This window comes from Sinohyriopsis cumingii, chromosome 19 (assembly GCF_028554795.1).
Source record: "Sinohyriopsis cumingii isolate HCF-2022 chromosome 19, ASM2855479v2, whole genome shotgun sequence".
NCBI classification, from domain to species: domain Eukaryota; kingdom Metazoa; phylum Mollusca; class Bivalvia; order Unionida; family Unionidae; genus Sinohyriopsis; species Sinohyriopsis cumingii.
Genome location: NC_142979.1, coordinates 41732347 through 41751826, shown reverse-complemented (window position 1 = coordinate 41751826; position 19480 = coordinate 41732347). Strand labels below are relative to the sequence as shown.

Here is a 19480-nt window from a genome sequence, read left to right as displayed (position 1 = left end):
ATAAGTGTTCTATTGATCAAATGAAGTGAGTTCACCTGACAAACGGCTGGGGCCGCTAGATTTAAGTATGTAGGATTTTCATGCCTTTTAATTTTTCTTTTATTCCCCTCCTTCATCTGATTCAAAAGACATAATTAACATGATAATACAAAGGAGGCCAGCTTTTAATTCAGTGCAACAATACAACAAATACTTCTGTAAGTCAGTTATCAAAACAGTCAGCACTTAATTAGGTTCTCACAAAAATGCTATTGGAAATAGCTGTTTCGGTAGATTGATGCATTTTATGTTTACTTACACATTGCATCTATTATGATTACACTTAAAAGGAACTAAAAGACAGAACTAGAACAAGTTTCAATTGATAAAAAACTATTTAATTTGTATTTATTTATTAAAGTACTGCCTCCACTCGGCATGAGTGACATTTACATTGACCAAAATTTCCTTGTCATTAATTGCAGTGTACTAGGAATGTCTTTGTTAAGAAAATGTAAACAACTGTATGACCTATTTTTAAATTTGATATTTCATAGTGTTGATTGAAATTTCCAGGTCCTATCTACCATTTTCGACGACCAAACAAGCGATACATCAATGGTTCCATTACCAATTTTGATTGCTATTTTCTTCAAGTTCAACAAATAGGGATCAATTTTGGGGGTATTTTCTGGTCAAAAAAATGGGATGCATGCCTGACCCTGCATTATAAGCAGGTTTGCGAGTTATCAGGGCGCGAGTCATCGAGGGAGTGGTGTAGGTAGATATGGTACATAGTGCAGAGTGTTTTGCATAGTGATACAAAATAAAATGTGCCAAATTGGTACTTGAACCAGGGAAAGTGCAGTTGACTGTTATCATGGTTAAATCAATGTAGTGTATCCAAATGATATTGTAAGCTTCCATCGAACATGAAATAATATTACTCCTTGTCTGTTAATGTTTGTAGTTCCGGGACCTGTTCTGGGATTTCTTCTGCATAGGCTGGGTCGGAAATCCAGACACTTTTTCATATCCAGACAGTTTCAAATGCATAGTTATGACTGCCAAGGTGAAAACAGCTGCCATTATTCTAGGTGACCTCGCAATATGGCGGAAAGTAGGTCGCTAAGACAGTTACATCATCCTGACCAAACCTATAAGATGAGAGCTGGAAGAATCTGTGAACCTTCTTGAATTTGTTAGTGAAGATTCAGACGCACATCTCCATGAATGGCAAAGACTCCACCAATTATCCATTGATTAACACCAAACGGGTCTGAAATTTAAGTTGTCTTCCCCTAGTGCTGCATTGTTGTCCAAGGTGGGGTCATCAGGAAACAATGATTCTGCATGCCTAAAGAATAGCGTGGCCAATGGATCCATGCTTCCCTCTTGCCAATAATCCTACAGTCAATCAAGGAGTGAATACTTTCGGCTAATGTAGCCACTGTATTTTGCAACACCACCACCACATAACTGTCAAACCATTAGGCTCTGCTGAAGGTGCACCCGGTTGTGCATTGGCAAATTTGTCTGTTATGAGAAATGGCTGACTATCCATGTAAGTGTTGCTGCTACATCCCCCGAAAAAAAAACACAACAAATTACACATTTCCTTTATTCCTGGCTGTAATGAATGCTTTGTCTAGAAAGATTTTGTCTAAGCTAGGGCAGAGACTAATTCTCTGGTAGTGTCAAGTCATATTTGGCCACTGACAGCAAATCTGGGCGAGCAAGCTGGTCAACTCTAATGTAACAGCTGCCTCAATAATTCTTGTCAGCCATGTTGTAAATGTTTTCCCACTGTAGACCGATTAAAATCCAGCACAAATCTATAAGAATAGTTTGATGCCAAGAATCTAAATATATTTTCTTTCTGCAAATAATGTTAAAAATTAAATGCAGCATCTGCACTGAAAGGAATACATCTCTACAGGTGTACCATTTGCTATATGAACGACACCCTAATTGACACAACATTTTAACACACACTCCAACTCAGTCATCTAACTGGTTCAAAATGACACAATATCTAAATTTAGTTACTAGCTTTTTAACATATTGGCTGCAATGACATCATGTCTGGGCAGAGAACCCACTGAAGACAAAAAGGGGCCCAGCAAAGGGCCTGAGAAGGATGCACTGTGTATTACTTAAACTACATTTAATCAATTAAATTTTATATAAAAGGTATTTGAAATTCTTTTGCTACATCTCTGCATATATAATCAAATTCATTAATCTCACAGTAGATAATTATACATTTGAATAAAAGAACAAAACGTTTACTGAATTATTAGCAGTAGCTGACCATATATGGACTGGTATCAAGGACTTGTGACAAGGCAGTGCGAGTTAAGTACCCTACAAAGAGATATGTCACGAAAGACTGAGCCATTCATGTGGATGGAGGAAGGAAATATTACTGCAATATACTACTCATTAACAAGCTCCCACATGATATGATGAATCAGGGTAGGTCAACAAAGTTTCATTAGTAGAGATGTAATAGTAAGCTTACAGATACAGAAGACGTAGACAAACAAAAGGCTTAAAATACTACAGTCACTCAGGCATGAAACTTATGTCTTTAGGCTCTTACAAAACTTAACAAGAAAAAAGTGAAGACAACAAGCTTTGTAAAATTGAACAAATAATTTATTTCCCAAGAAAAACAAGGTAAAAATGAGAAAAAGAACTTACACAAGAAAGAGTGAAAACAACAAGCTTTGAAAAAATACAATAATTTATTTCCCTGGAAAAAATCTGTAAAAATGAAAAATTCTGAACTTACGGTTTTACAGAATCAAATCCAAAACTAATCCACGAATAAATTTTTTTAAGTCCTAATAACAAAATATTCTAATTATTTCAAGTTTGAGTCCCGACGAAGACTCCAAGATGGAAGACTATGATGTATGCTGAAATCTGTAGTGTTGAAGTCTACAGTTCCTTGTAGAAACAAGAAATATCACTCTGGTTTTGGAAAACTTTGAATAAGAATCTCACATGAGCACACATATTTTCCAGGAAAAAAGAATTAATCCTTTTGAATCCAAGTAATTTGAAATAATTCCAAACAGCACAACATACACCTTCCAGTGTAAAGAAAAAGCCCAGCTGCTCTGAGAATATCTCTCCAAAACAAAGGTTATAACGTATAATAAAGCGCAAAAAGGGGGTCACACAATCCTATTCCAGAACCTCGTCAAAATTATGTACTTGTTAAAGATCATGTACACCCAGTGTGGCCCTGACAAAAACCAATGAGTTTACTCTTAAGAAAGAAAAAAAAATTTGTTTGCATCTTAAACACAGTCTCATTATGACCTTGACAACAACCAATCATTTTAAAATAAAAATAGAACTTATTTACGTGGTTGCTACTAATTTTGAATCAACGTCAGGATCTAGACCAACACCTGGTTTTTACAAAACGAGTAGTCAAGGTCAAACTATTTTCTGAAAAAGGTATCATCTCTAGTGAATAAATTTACATTTACAATGAAAAATATTTTTTTTTAAACAGACAAACATTTAAATTGAAATAAATATGTATTAGATCAGATTTACTTAAATCAAATATACATAACAGAATTCTGTATAAATTTCGATAAAGGTCCTTGTCTAAGAATTAATTTAGAGTACTACTATTTCCAGGGAAAAGAATTTATTTTCTTAAAAATAATTTGATGAAAATTAAAATAATTAGCCCAAACTGGTCACAACATAAAACACTAATTTCTCAAGTGTTAAGGCAAGAATAACTACTATTTCTCAAAACATCAGTAATAAATCTAACTACAATGCAAAACAGATGCCAGGATGTGGGTCAATCCACAGGTAAAACCAGTTTGTAACAATTGCAATATGTTATTTGTCTCGTACTCCAAGTATGGCCTCAAAAACCACTTTATGAATCTTACTCTGTGAAAGAATTTAAAAAAATAAAACAGTTGTTTACTACAAACTATCACTGGTTCTGAATCAAGTTCAGGAACTAGGCCAGCATTAGAAACAATGTTTCTATAAAGTTGTTGAAGTCAACAATTTAAAAAAATCAGTCAGAACTGAACTCTATTCCAGTAAATAAAGTTATATTACAATAGCAAATAATGGAAGAAAAAATTTAAAACTTACAAACATTTAAATTAAATCAAATATAAATTAAATCAAATATACATAACAATTAGGTCATGTTGACCTAGTTCTGATTTGGTAGGGCTCCTCATCCTGAATAGTATCCACATTCCAATTTTAATAGGTATATGTTAAATTTAGTTGAAAATATTGAGGGTATAAAAAATGGATAGCTAATACATAAGTCACTCAAAACCAAAAAAGTAGCTCAGTGACTTATTTTTTACTATGGCTGAATTACTCTCCTTGAGATGCATCCACAATCAAGTGTAGGTGAAAAAGGGTCCAAGATAATAAGTGCTTAAGGAATGGATGGCTAAACATGTAAGTCAATAAAGTGTAAACATTAGGTCAGTGACCTACTTTCTCTTTGATTCATCCATATACCAATTTCTGGGAGTGTAGCTAATATTATGTTCAAGATATTGTGGATGGAATGAACAAGGAGCCAATAGACCCAGAAGATATTCAAGCATGAAAATTAGGTAGGAATGACCAAGTTTGGCATGGCTAAGTAACTCATTTTAAGAATTTTCCATGAGTATAGGTTTAATAGGATCCAACAAATTACTTTATGAATGATTGAACATACCGAGTAATGAATAAATAAACAAGATCAATGCTATATTCCCTCCCTCCTTCATTCACATAGGGACAATAAGGGTTTTTTCATCTAAATTTATGAAACAATCAACCTTGTATGTAAGTATGTATATATACTCACCAAGAATTTGCCCATTCTATCATTGTACCTGGCTGAAATATATAACAAATGCAAATGTATATATAAACCAGAATATCATGTATGGGTTTACCTGAAGAGTATTATCACAATATACAATATAAAGTCCTTAATATGGAAAGTTTAAACTGAATGAACCAGTGCTAAAAATATTTTTAAAAAAGCCAGACACACGGGGACTCTCTAATTTCAGATTGGGCCACTCCTGCATTTTAAGTGAGGAGCCTGTCGGGCTTGTCGAAAAAATATAGTTTACCTGAGAAAGCTTCAGTGCACTGATGAAATGCTGAAATTTATTTTCAAGATGTTGACCTGCCAAAACATAGTGTGTCCTGCTGAAAACACAATTTCATACTCCCAAAATCCTTGACACAGTCATGTTTAGAAAAATATGACTTTCAGTAATCTTTGAAAATAGAACAAAAATAAACACTTCAGTATATGCTCACTACATGTAGCACGTATAATCAGTAAGCAGCCATGGCTGGAGCTGATGTAATACTATCCTTCAGGTAGTTTAAATAAAGCCAATTAAGAGGTATGAACCACCACTGCATGGTTTACTTAAATGGTTTACAGCAACCAGTGTGGTGCATTTGAAGACTGCAGTGGGTGAGACCATTATGCTAATTGGCATAGGTATAAAAATCAAACAGATGCTAGATGCATGTAGGCGAATGTAAGTTCACAGTATTACATATCATTGCCTTCAATAAGAATGCTTAAGCCATCTGTATTAAAGATTACTGACAAGTTTGTGAACAGCTGCAATGTTTCTTAAAGTCAGTTTTTACTTCATATATATATATATATATATATATATATATATATATATATACACATATATATATATATATAGATATATATATAGATATAAAGTGGAAAGCAGGATCATTTCAGTTTCTGGAATAGTGTTCAAGTGGGATTCATTTTTTTAAGGTGATCTGGAAAAAATGGGGGCATTTAATTTTGGCACAAATTGCAAACAAAATATTGACATAATTCATTTCTGTGTACCATGTCTGTCGAAATAGGAGACCACCTGTATGTAACATATTTGACAGTGGGTTACAGTGAATCGAACATTCTGATTGGTTAATTGACCTATGCTTTTCATGCTATGACAATAATATGCACACACCTGTTTTTGAACAGTTGATTTGTGTTGATAAAGCATTACTACCAATACTGGACAAAGGTATTTAATCCAGGCTTGTGAAATTTGAATCAGAGTCTGTGATTTTTTTTTTATAGTCACCAGCCCTGGGCTTGTGTCTAATTTTTTTTTCTTTGAGCACTGTGAACAATTTTTATTCCTACTTTCTGCTATATCAGTCATAAAGTACTGCATATAGCATGGAAACATCTATGTGGTCATGAGATAAACACAAATACTTAACCTATGTTAGTAATGCATAAAAATATAGGTCACAGTGATCTTCTTTTGGTTGTAAGGAGATTTTACTGACAGACAGATCCAATTACTAGGTTTCATGATTCTAATATAAAGAGCACCCAATATACATAGAAAATTTCAACCAAGTCACTGAAGAATGAAATAAAACCCACAGAGAACTCTTTTTGCAATAAGGGTATATTTAACAAGATAATTTTCCCACCACCAAGTTTATGATTTAGGCAGACCTACCAACCCTCAGTAAAGCAGTTGATTTTTTTCCGTAAGATTGACAAGTTATCAGTAAGGTGTAACAAAATATCAATAACTGCTACTGTAAAGCTGGAAAAAGTAATTAAAGTTCAATGCATCAAAGATAAACATTATGTTCAACTGAGAAGTTTGTGAAGTATGCATATACTTTATTTACCACTAGTACACTTGCACAAACTTGAGTTCCAAACCCTATGCAGCTCAAGGGCTTGTTGCTATCTCTCAATTTGACATAATTCTTAGAAATTCTTTTCTATTTCACGTGACAATGGCAATCATATCTCCCACCACGAGACATACTCAAATGGTCACGTGATGTCCAATAAACGTTAATTGTGTCCTTTCCAGCTTTTATTCACAAGAATGTGAATACTCCTTTTTATTCTTCTGTGTTGATTATTAACTCTTATCTAAAAGCTTATTTTCACTTTCATCTTAAACATGCATTGCTTTCTGGACACCATTTTTAAAAATTCTATAATCAACAGTTTGATTATGCCGACGCTTTGCATGAACAAATAGGTACAGTTTAAAGTGTCTGAGGTGCTGCTGTAAAGTTAGCCTGGTTCCTTGACTAATTTCACTAATTCTAAGATGAAACCTGGATCCAAATAAAAACTGGACAAAACTATCTGATTTTTTTGGCAATGATCATTTTTCCATAGTTTTTGCTAGTGTGCCGTAAGTTTGTATTTTAAGGGTACTTTTCGTAAGACTTACAGCAAAATTGTAAGAGTTGGCAGGTTTGTCTAGGTAGGACAGTATGAATATAGCATGCCAAAAAACTTGTGTGGTCATGAGCTAAATATACAAGATTAGGAAAAGACAGTAAAAAATGAAATACTGGTCATCATGAGCTTCTTGTATTATAGAGATATGGTATTGAGATGGGGGCCCCGAGTGGCCGAGTGGTCTAAAGCGCTCTCCGTTACGGATCACTGCCATCTCACCTCTGTGTGGGTTCGAGTCTTGGATTTAGCCAATGTGGGTATGTGAGTAAGCTTGCCAGTGGCTTCTCGTGGGTTGGTGGTTCTTTCCGGGTTCTTCCTCCACCATTAATACTGGTCGCCATGTATAGCATATCGTGTGCTGAAAAATGGCATTAAACCCTACAACAACAACAACAATATTGAGACGATTTTCATCAAATATTTCAGGATTCCATAACAGGTCCTGATATATTCCCAGATCATGTTATGGTGGGTGGGTGGTTGGATTGGGGGTCTTAAAAAAAATTATGTTTTGAGCTCCCAACAGGGGTGTGGAGGTGCACGTGTTTTAAAAAGCGAAGTCAACCAATTGAAAACAAGTTGTCTTTTCATATAAGCCAATACAAAATGGCTGGAAATTAAAATCTGATTATAAAAAACCCAAAAATAACGTATCCATTTTCTCTGAAGCAATGAATATGCTTACACGCAAAAAATAGTTGGTAGACTTACCACTGTCCAATACCATCACCACACCACATGTGCCCACTCACATAACCACAAACACAGAGACATTGAAACATGCAAAACACAAAGTTTTTGTCTTTAAAATCCATTAGATAGTGGAATATTTACTTAGATGCTGTCTAAGCTGCTTGTATTAGTTCAGTGGGGATGGGGTGTGAAGGTAATGCAAATGTCATTTGTATTGCTCTTTACACTCATCAGGGACTGAATGGTACTTATGTTCATACTTCCCTGAAGATTTTGAATTTTTCTCAGCATAAAAAATGGCTTTTCTGTATCTGTTCTGCTGTGAGGGAGTGTTAAATATGCTATTTTGATGGATTTCATGCACTCCAGAATGTTGAAATGTGTTTGCAATGTATGCAAAATGCTCCCCCATGATGCTGTGCTTCACAAAGAAAACTCTATCCATTAGTTCTGAAAATTGGTTTTGCTGGGTTTTACCTGCTTTCCTTTCCTGAATTACAGCTGCATTTCAGCATTATGCCATCAAACATTAATCATACTTGTGCACTTTTCTGACTACCCAAACAACTGTGTTTTGCATTTTATATATGGAGCTCACAGAAACATGGTTGCACCCTTGCTATTCTCAGTCAATTAAAAATCTATGAAACGGGGGTTGCTTATCTGGGACCGCTTTATGTATTAACTGCCTGTTATAACCTAGTGTATACACTGTCCCAAGAATAGTTTTACATGGACTCTGTAGGGCTATTTACTGTTTATAAAGACCACATGCTAGGGACATGCATCATGGTGGTCAAGAAATAGCTCCATCTCCCTCTATTGTTTTTTTTTACTGAATATTTTTATAAAACAAAACCAGACCAGTTGGTTTGGGAGTAAAAACTGATGCTTTTCACATGGCACATCATATTATGGCAGGTATAGAATTCTAGCATACATGGAATTCATGATACACCACTCCCTTGATAACTCGCACCCTGATAACTCACAAACCCACTTATAATTAGGGGTCAGGCATGGATCCCATTTTTCAAACCAGAAAATACCCCAAAAATTTATCCCAATTTGTTGAACTTGGAGAAAATCGCCATCAAAATCGGTAAAGGAAACTTTGATGTATCTTTCGTTTTATGATCGAAGACGGTAGATAGGACCTGGCAATTTTAATCAACAATATGAAATATCAAATTTCAAAATAGGTCATAAACTTTTTTACATTTTCTTTCCAAACAACATTCCTAGTACACCATAATTAACAATATGTAAGGAAATTTTGATCAATGAAAATGTCACTTACACCGAGTGGAGGCAGTACCTTAATAAATAAATACAAATTAAAAAATTAAATTTGTGTTCTAGTTCTATCTTTTAAATCCTTTTAAGTGTAATCGTCATAAATGCAAGGTGTCCTCTTGTAATTAAACATAAAATGTGTCAATCTACCATAACAGCCATGTCCACGTGCACTTCTCTGAGAACCTAATTAAGTGCCAACTGTGTTTTGATAACTGACTTCCAGAAGTATTTGTTGTATTGTTGCACTGAATTAAAAGCTGACCTCATCTGTATGTTCACGTTAATTATGTCTTTTGAATCAAATAAAGGAGGTAGAATAAAAGAAAAGTTAAAAGGCAGGAAAATCCTACAAATGTAAAATCTAGCAGCCCTAGTCTATGTTGGGTGAACTTACTTCATTTGATCAATCACACTTTATGAATGTTATTGTGTATGTAACATAAACTACCTTAAATTAACCTACCCTTCATAACTGTGATCAAAGATAACAAGGCAGTCAAGCGAAATGAATACTTCATAAATAAAGAGCTTGCTTTCACATATACAGACCATTGTGGGCAAGTGAGTTTCAGAGAATTCTTGAACTGGCACTTAGTGATATCGTCAAGGACGATAAGAAGTTTCATTATTAATTCCAATGAAATCACAACATTGATGCTGTACTAATTGAGCAATACAAAAATTGAGTTTCAACATAGACGATTGCCTCACTAAATAAATGTCGTGTGGTTTTGAAAAAAAGGAATCTTGTTTGGAGGTGTAGCAACAGTTAGTCTAGTTCCCTGCTCTGTGGACTCCAGATTTGGCAGGATAATACTAAACACCACTATGGGAACCAGACTCATCAAGAAAACAAAAAGCAGTGATGTAATACACATGGTTTTCTCGACATCAAAGCCATTTTCCCCCCCAATTTTTGGAGGTCCCTTGGTAACTCGCACATCACTTATAGTGCAGTCTATGTTTGTGGACCCCGTTGTTCACAAGTTATCAAGGGAGAGGTGTATAGATAATAACATCTTAAAAGAGCCTTTAAAAAACCCACAACCAACTGGTAATTATATGTATATATGACCTCATAAGGATGCAGTCTTTCATCACAGTTCTTAAGGGAACCATGTAATGAGGAAATAACATGACAAAATGCTGTAGAATTTGCCTCAGACCTGATAAGAGTGTAGGGGGAGGAGTGAACAAATTTCTTGGATGGAAGGCCACTTAGATTTATTACTATACTTCTTTTTAAGATCATATGTTCTGTTTGAAGAAAACAATATGTAGTACTAATACTAATACTGAATAACACTGTAATAACTGACAGAAAACAATTTTCTAACAAAAAGGATATATGCAATGATTTCCACCACACTAATTAAAGGCAGCACAGAGCACTGAAATGACTGTAGTGCACTCATCAAAACGGACAGGGTGCACTACTCTGCTGTTTCTACCCGAGGTAAACAGTATAATTCAGAATTTGTAGAGCTACTCACTTTCAATGTGTAACTTCTCAGTTCATATATGTTTTTCCCCTCTCTTGGCTGAATTTCTGGCCAGAAACCAAAGGCAAGCAAGATCTGATTCCTTCTTGACCTCAACATCGTATTTCTTTCTCTTCTGTATTGTATAATATCCTACAAAATTAATATAACTTCAATACATTCATCTGGAAAATGTAAGGAACATGTTAAGATAAATACTATTCATGGGTAATAAGACAATTTTTACTTTTCCATTACCTAGTTTTTTATCTCATTATCCTCCCATTAGTAGCATCCATTTTCCATGAATGCAACAATTAGTATCAAATCCTGCAATGAAAAATGCACACTTAACGTTACATGTATCTTCTGCAAAACTTACCTTGAAAATTGGTGTTTGCTTTTTATTTATGTCAAGTCGTATCAGACTTTTTATCCTGAATACATATGAAACAGACCATTGAGATACATGTACAGGTGAATCAAAATATAAAAAAGCTCTAGATACAGATTTGATAAATTGGGCATTTTACTTCCTGTACTGAAACTACCATATTTTTTTTGAGTATAATGCACACTGATGTATAACCCTCACCCCAAGTTTTTATCCAGAACGCAGGAACAAACATAGTCTGATATATAACACGTGATTTAATATATTTAAAATCTGGATAATTTTGCCTGTTTTCATAGCGTGACAATTGGTGGCATTTTTGGATAGAACACTGATTATACCTTATTATGTGATGTTTGAATTGATTACAATAGACCAATGCTTGATTGTTTCTCTGGTCTTTTCTGTCACTATGCAGCACCCAATCATGACAAATATTTTTTTTAAAAACATTATCATAAATGAAAGAATTAAAAAAGTGGCAAAATGAAAACATATCTTTCAAATGTTTATGTTGGCCCTTAATAGGGCCATTTCAAGGTTTGCCTTGTTGATAGAGTTCAGTCTGTTGCATCCAATCCCTCAAATTTCTCTTTGTTATTGTCACCCTTGAAAAGTCACCATATATATCCATTTGTCATTCTTCTACACTATTATACATTTAACTCCCACCCAATAGCTCTGTTAGCACGTGCTTCTGCAGAGGCAATGGCAGTCAGCATGTTTTCTGCATGGTATGAGTATCTTACAAAGCCCATATTGATTCTTTGACTGCATTCATTCAGATGAACACAAGATGCTATGTAAATGTTTAAGTCCAGTATTTATATTTATCTGAACAAGCATGACACCTCTGAAATATAGCTCCATCTCCGTGGAAGAATTTTGCAAGACAATGTATCATAATTAATGTCTGGCACATCAAAGCTTCAGCTGGTGATGACCACCTTTAAAATCACTGGGCTGAGTCAATTAAACATTGATCACCACATTGTAACAAGTCTCAAATACTGTGGCTCAAAAAGAGAAATAAAAGACAGAAGTTTAATTTCTGAAGAAAACTCAATAAATTGCAAATTTACCTGGACAAAGCAATGTAATTATGTTATGTGTATCAAAGCTTTAGCCATTCCTGATTACCCTGAAAAGACCAGTTAGTCAATGAAGCAGTGATTAGTATTTTGTTCTGAGACATGTCAATGTACAAGCCAGTACATCTTGTATGACCATCCCTTAAGGAGGACTGTGATAATAAGTCTTTAAAGATGGCCATGTATGCCATCATGTTGGTGGTCTGATATGCAAAATTGCTTTTTAGAACCAGCTTGGGATCATTAAAATCATAGCAAGTCTTTGAGTGAAAAACTCATGTCACAATGATCGTCCATTCATAAACAGTAGCTATAACAAAATTTTCAAGATGTTCACCAAAGTAGAAGTAATGAGTGTCAGATCATCACACTTTCACTTGGGAGCAGCTAGACATCATAAGTACTCTTTTAGTGAAGTCGACATGTATGTTGATATTAAACTTATGGCTGTTATATTGTCTGGCTGTCTGACAAGTATCATTTTAATTTAAAACTACTAAACATTATACAACATCGTTTACATGCACAAAAAAAACACTTGTCCATACTAAATCTGTCAGGCACAGGTTCGATTAGATATTAGACGAAGTCTTTTAGTGAAAACTGAGTTTGTTAAAAGAGCACAGTATGTCATGCTGCCAACTAAAAACAACAAAAAATACTGAAATTACAAAAAAAAAAGATGCAAAACATCAATGAAAATTGAAGATAACATCATGAAAAGCCAAATGAGTTTCATCTAAGTTTATTCTTGCTAATGTCTCAATAATGCTGTCATTGTGGCAGGTAAATTTGAAAAGTTCAGTGCGCATCATGATTGTTGCCAGGGTTTTGTGGTCCATTGGTCTTGGATAGTACCTCAAAAAAAGATATATATAAATTCATTTTGGAGTCACTTGTGTTTCATTAAATTCTGAGTCCATGATAAAATGATGCTATTCAGAGTGGAATAAAGTACACAGTTTATGCAAATGAGTGGAATAAAGTACACAGTTTATGCAAAAGAGGAGCTGCTGACTTTAAAGTGATGCACTGCATCAAAGGTCAGTCTGATGCTCTCTTTCTTGCACTGACATTACCAACCAATGATCACTAGCCCTCCCTTGTCAATATTTATATAAATCATACTTATTTTGATTGTTCTCCTTACCATTTGAATTGTTTGATACATTCAAATCATCTTTATTTAAATTAGGTCCAAGATATTTTTATTTGGATGAGAGCCTGAATTAATGATTCTCTAGGACAGGTGTCGAGAATAATGGGTTACAGTCTTTGTCAGCATCTAGTGACCAAAAGATTCATGATGTCAACAACACTCCACATAACTGGAGAACTCGCTGTACTAATTCAGTTCCCACAGTTGTTGTTGTAGGGTTTAACGCCATTTTTCAGCACATGATAGGCTATACATGGCAGCCAGTATTAATGGTGGAGGAAAAACCTGGAAAATCCCCAGAAAGAACAACCGACCCTCGAGAAGCTATTGGCAAGCTTTCTCACATACCACACTGGCTGAATCCAAGACTCGAACCCACGCAGAGGTGACAGTTGCCATATTAAAATTTCAATAACTTATAAAAATGTTGAGTGCTCTAATCAAACCTTTATTTATCAGTATAGATGAAACCTGGATGTCAGCTTTTGTGTAGAGGAAAGGATATGTGCCGTGGCATTTTCTGGACCTGCATGTGTTTGAAGCATGTGCTTTCAATTTCGCACCAAAGAGTCACGTGCTAAAAAGTGTAATGAGTGTTCCAAACTCAAGACTGTTAATGGACTTAAATTCCATCAACAAAACAATGTCTGTATTTTATTTTTACTTACAACTAGATTCTTTTTCCTAAAACATAACTTACATTATTAACCAATCCTGGTCCGCCAGTCCCATATATACTCTATTTTATTTCCAGGCTGGTTCCCATTTTTCCATATCATTAGTACCATGTGTCCTGAAGATAGTAGTAGTTCATTAAATGTGGGCATGTGGTTACCACATAAGGAAGCAGCAACTATTTCTTTCCTAACTATGGTTCGTACCAAGTGGTAAGAACAACAATAATTTAATGGGGCTATTTATGAAGTACGTAATAGGGTACTGACATCGATACTAATAAGAGTCCATAAAGGGCAAGAGTTTCTTTCCATTGTCTATTTGTTCTGGAGATGCATACGTATGTACATACATATCCCCAAGACTCTGATTTAAGTGCTAGTTGTGCTTATTTCCCCAAATATTTATGTGATCAGTGAATCTATTCAATGGAGAAAAACAATACAGGATGTGAGGGCATCAATGGTGTTTTTCCTGCTGCACACATCAATTTTACTTAAGACAGGTCAAATTTTTGGTAGTTAAACAACCATTAATATCCTTAAATATCAGACTTTTATACCAGGACAGGCAAGAACAGTAACTGTACTAGCCTGAAACAAAAAACCACATATGCAGCTCCAATAAAATCTACTGGAAATGGCAGAGGAAGCTGTGGCAGCTCAGTTGAAAGAGAATTGGACTTATAATCCAAGGATTGTGGGTTTGTTACACACCCAGGTCATCATGGATTCTTATGAAAGGCCTCTAAACTCCCATTTCCTCTGCATAATGCAGCCAATGTGTTAAAAGTGCTGTTACCCCCAAAAAATTAATAGGGCAAAACAAATTGAGAAAATACCATTTTAAGAATAGAAAACACAGCTGTCATTTCTTTCTCTTATACCTTGCTGATTTAACAAAGGGAAATCATAATATTAATGAAATACTGTAACTAACCTTATCTGTTCTGTAAATTACTGTCGCATTATTCAGTACTGGATATCCTCCATTGTACTCCCAAATATGAACTGAAAATAAATACATTTTAAAAAAGAAATTTAAGTCAATTGGGCATTATTGTTTGTTAGGATTAATCTTAAATATAGCTGTGTGTAATGACTTTTGTTACAATATCAAATAATACTTATGACAAAACAGAGGACCATATTTGATACATATAGTTATTCAGAATGCACAAAGTGTACCGACAACAGTTCACTCATGCTGGTGTAGGGTACTGTTGAATGAAGTCCAGTGAACTATGCCCATGTTGAATGAAGTCCTGTGAACTATGCCTGTGTTGAATAAGTCCAGTGAACTATGCCTGTGTTGAATGAAGTCCAGTGGACTATGCCTGTGAAATATCCTGTCACTAGCTGTACTTCTCTCAACAGGTGTAACTTTCACTCAAATCCATTTCAAGAGCAGATTCTACCTGACAATTTTGACAATTACATCTATATCCCTAAAGAATTTACTGTAGGGGTAACATCAAGTGTCATAAATCAGTGCAGTCAATCAGCCCCAAGTCACCATAGCTAAGATCTAGCTCAACCATTAATTCCTGGAAATTTTGCACTTTGCAGTGGGATCTACATCAGTGGATATTGTGTTGTACAAAACTTGTGTGGAAAATGGGCAGTGTACATTAGCTAACATTTAGATATAAGATTCACAATGTCATCACAATTTATCGCTTTCTGTTCATCTGCTCTCCAGAAAACTGAACACATTATTTAACTACATTTCTCACTAAATATCTGTATAGACCATATATGTATTAACTCTGATTTACAAACCAAATATTGGAACTGGTTCTAAAAACATAAAGAGACTGACTGGACAGAAAGAATTTAGAGAAACCCACGAAAAGGCCATTATTCTCACCCTATGTGACTTTGGGGATGCAGAATAGGCCTGTCGCACACTCCTGCAGGTTGTAAGATGTGACCAATGAAGGTAGAGCTGTGGAGGCTCAGTCGTTAGCAGGCCTGACATGTGACCAATAGAGTCCAGGTTGGAATCCTAACCATAAAATCAACTCAAGTTGGCTACCATTGTGTGACCTTTGTTTTGTTTTTGATTTTGTTTGGTTTTAATGGCACTTTTAATGTATTAATCTCTAAATCATAACAAGAAAGTGGGAGCTAAGCACTTTTTTTTACAGACACATTACAGCAGCTGGCAGAGGCTGACTTGGGCCTGTTTCAAACTCAACACACTGGGGTTATAAGTCAAATGGTTTACCATGGCTCTCTAGTGTCTCCTTTGGCAAGACACCCTAATCAGACTGCCTCAAAACTAAATAGTCCTATTTGCATTGCTGTGTTGCAAAACAACAAACCAAAACAGTTTCTTCATTCCTTTTATTATTTCTAACTGATGAGAAATTGAACATGTCAATTTCAAGGTCACATGCACTACTTATTTGGCTATACTTGGAAATGAACACAATAATGAAAGCTAATGTTGTTCTCCTGATGTACTCTAAAACACAAGTACATCACTCTGTCATTCTGCCTTGGAATTCAGTCATTGTCAATATCAGCACATTTTCCCACCACTCAGCAGCTAGTCAAGTCTTTGAACTTGCAACCAAGCTATTGGGTCATGTTCTTCGTACAATGACAACATGTACATCTGGGGGTCTTTCAGACACTGAATTCTGTCATTGTAAATATCAGCACAGCATAATTGATCATATCAAGACATTTTCCCACTCACCAGGTGCTTGAAGCAGGACCAGCAAGCCCTTGAATTTGCCATCCAGCAATTTCATGCATATGGAAGACTCCTGCATAAGGGATTTTCTGCATCCCAGATACAAAATTTGCATCCAAATACGTGTGACTAAGAGTTTTCAAGACCTCTGCCTGCCATCAAGTAGCTAATTATTTTAATGATTTTTTTTTTAAATGTACCTGCTAAATTAGCCATCAATCGATACAAATTAAGATGTGCTTTGGGTGTACTCTATAAAAAAGAATACCCCTTCATGCACTTTTTGAAATTCCTTTAACTGAGATTATCAAAAACAGTGGGATTGAATCAATCTGGCACACAACTTTTGAAAGCAGTTTGTTCTGTCACAGCAGAGAAGAACATATACTCTACTAATCACAGTATTAAATGGGGCTCCCCAACACATGAAAGGTAGCCAAAATTTGATCCCAACTCACAAAATTGGATCTATGACCGCTTTTAAAATGTTTAGAACAGTTTCAATTCATCCAACCTTTTACAATTGAAAAACATGTATATGACTGTTTAATGGAGTTCTTTGTAACAACCGATCTCATGAAAATCAATCATAATTTAGGTGCAATCACACTTGTGAAATGGCTTTATTATCAATGGTAGATACATGGCTCATTGCATTAGGCAAGGGAAACTGTAGGTGCAATCTTCATCGATTTTAAAAGCCTATCTAAGCTGACCATCAAGTTCTTCAGGAGAAATTACAAATATATACACTGGGGCAGATAGCTGTAAAATGGTTTATTCTAATCTCACGGAGAGGATCCAAAAAGTGACAGTAAATTGGGTATCCTTGAGTGATCAACTTGTGCAATATGGCGTTCCACAAGGTTCAACATGGCATCCTCATCCATTTTTTAATTTTTATCAATAATTTGCCTCTTTACACACAAAACAATGTTACATCTACATATCTCTATGCTGATGATACTACATTTTGTTGCAAAGTTCCCTGAAAGGTGCCATGCACGATTCGCAACTTGGTGCAAACAGAATGGAACGACTCTAAGATTGAAAGTATTCTCATCCCAAAAGCCCAAAGAAAATCATTATTATAAGACGCAACATTAGATCTTTCGGATACAACATAAAATGTGTGCATGCTAATAACAGCCCAATAAAGAAGGAACATCAGATAGAATGAACACATCAAATAAGTAATGAAAACAGCCCCTTCTACTCTCCTGTAACTATCCAGTAATAAACACTTTCTCTTAATTGCTCACTGAATCAAGGTTTAAAAAATGATGTTCACCTCAATGTTGATTGGTATAATATGGTATGGAAAAACTTTTGTCAAACTTATTTGAACTATTCAGACTCGTGAAATGTATATTTAAGATTATAAAATTATACTGATTCCACTGATGCAATAGACCAATTAAGAACAATTTCAATCAAGAAAGGATATTTATGAGAAAAATATAAAATTATGTACTAAATTTCAAATCAGGAAGATCTTCAGTATCCAAACTATGGAAAAACAGCAGCAAGCAAACTCTAATTAGATCTTTTGACAGTCTTCATCAAGTAATAAATACAAAATTCCAAAACCACAAAAGGAACTATTTAAGTTTTGCATATTCTAGCCCACTGATCTGGAATAGCATTACCAAAGTCATTAAACAGTGTAACAAAATGTAATGCAGTCTGTACTTGACAAACGTAAGTGGAAAATAATATAATTTATGTGTACTGTACCTCAGTATAAGGTGACTTCACATTTTGCATAAAATAGCCAAAATTCATGTTTAAGATTGAAAGTGTAATACTGTAATACTTTTACTCGTACACAAGGTACAACTTAACCATACAAACATTGCCTGAACAGTGTTGTAGTATGGAACCACATAATGTAATTCACTTATATTAAATTGTCTCTTTATTCCCAAAAATTATTGGCTCTATAGAAATCCCTCATATGAAACAATGCTAATGGCTGGGATTTTTTTCTTCCAGTAACATGGCGGTAGAACAGGATGAAATTTGATTTGTATATACTAGCTTCATCCTGATCCCCAATCTCCACAGTGAAGCTGCCCACAAGTTTTGCCCCTGTCTGTTTGTCATGCATCAGCTGCTGAAACTTTGCACTGGAAAGAGAAAATTAAAAATGTGGTCACAAAACATGAATGCCCCACTGCAGAGACATCAAAAACTGTAAGGATGGTTAGACTGAAGAACTAGAGCAATATATATACAAGTCGAGTCCAACCGCAAACAACATACACCCTGATATGCCATGGCATAATATGCAGGCATATTAGGTATAATGCTGTTTGTTAGACTGCTTACTTCATACTGCATAGACTCAGATCTGCCAGCTAAATATGCAGTTTGGAGATGGACTTTATAAGAGCGTATATATAGTAGTTATTATGCATGCAGATGTCCTAATAACATATTTCCATCGATGATGTTAAGAATATTTGATATACAAGGTAACTGGATTTCAATCAATTCATTTGATATATGCACAGCAATCCTGATCCCTCTGTAAACATGGCTACCAACCCCTACCCTTCCTCCCATCCAATAATCCTGATGCAGACCATGGGATGTCAGTTAAAAAAACATCACTATACAATAGCAGAACTTTAAAAATCAAGCCTTTATGGGGATAACAAGTTTAGGCCAGATTGGACAGTGAGCCAGAATACTGTAATTGCTGTATGTTGGAATAGA

General features: G+C 35.1%; 1 protein-coding gene across 2 annotated transcripts in view; it reads right to left on the bottom strand.

Annotated features, from left to right (window-relative positions):
• LOC149775564 (protein NipSnap-like) overlaps nucleotides 1–19480 on the bottom strand; it is a 56866-nt gene that overhangs the window by 23087 nt on the left and 14299 nt on the right. For both annotated transcript variants that reach the window (XM_089943413.1, XM_089943412.1), the window contains exons 4-7: nucleotides 18797–18888; nucleotides 14996–15066; nucleotides 10750–10890; nucleotides 4847–4878 (exon numbers count right to left, since the gene is read on the bottom strand). In XM_089943413.1, coding sequence (XP_089799539.1) covers nucleotides 4847–4878; nucleotides 10750–10890; nucleotides 14996–15066; nucleotides 18797–18888 — 336 coding nt within the window. The remainder of the gene's footprint in view (nucleotides 1–4846; nucleotides 4879–10749; nucleotides 10891–14995; nucleotides 15067–18796; nucleotides 18889–19480) is intronic.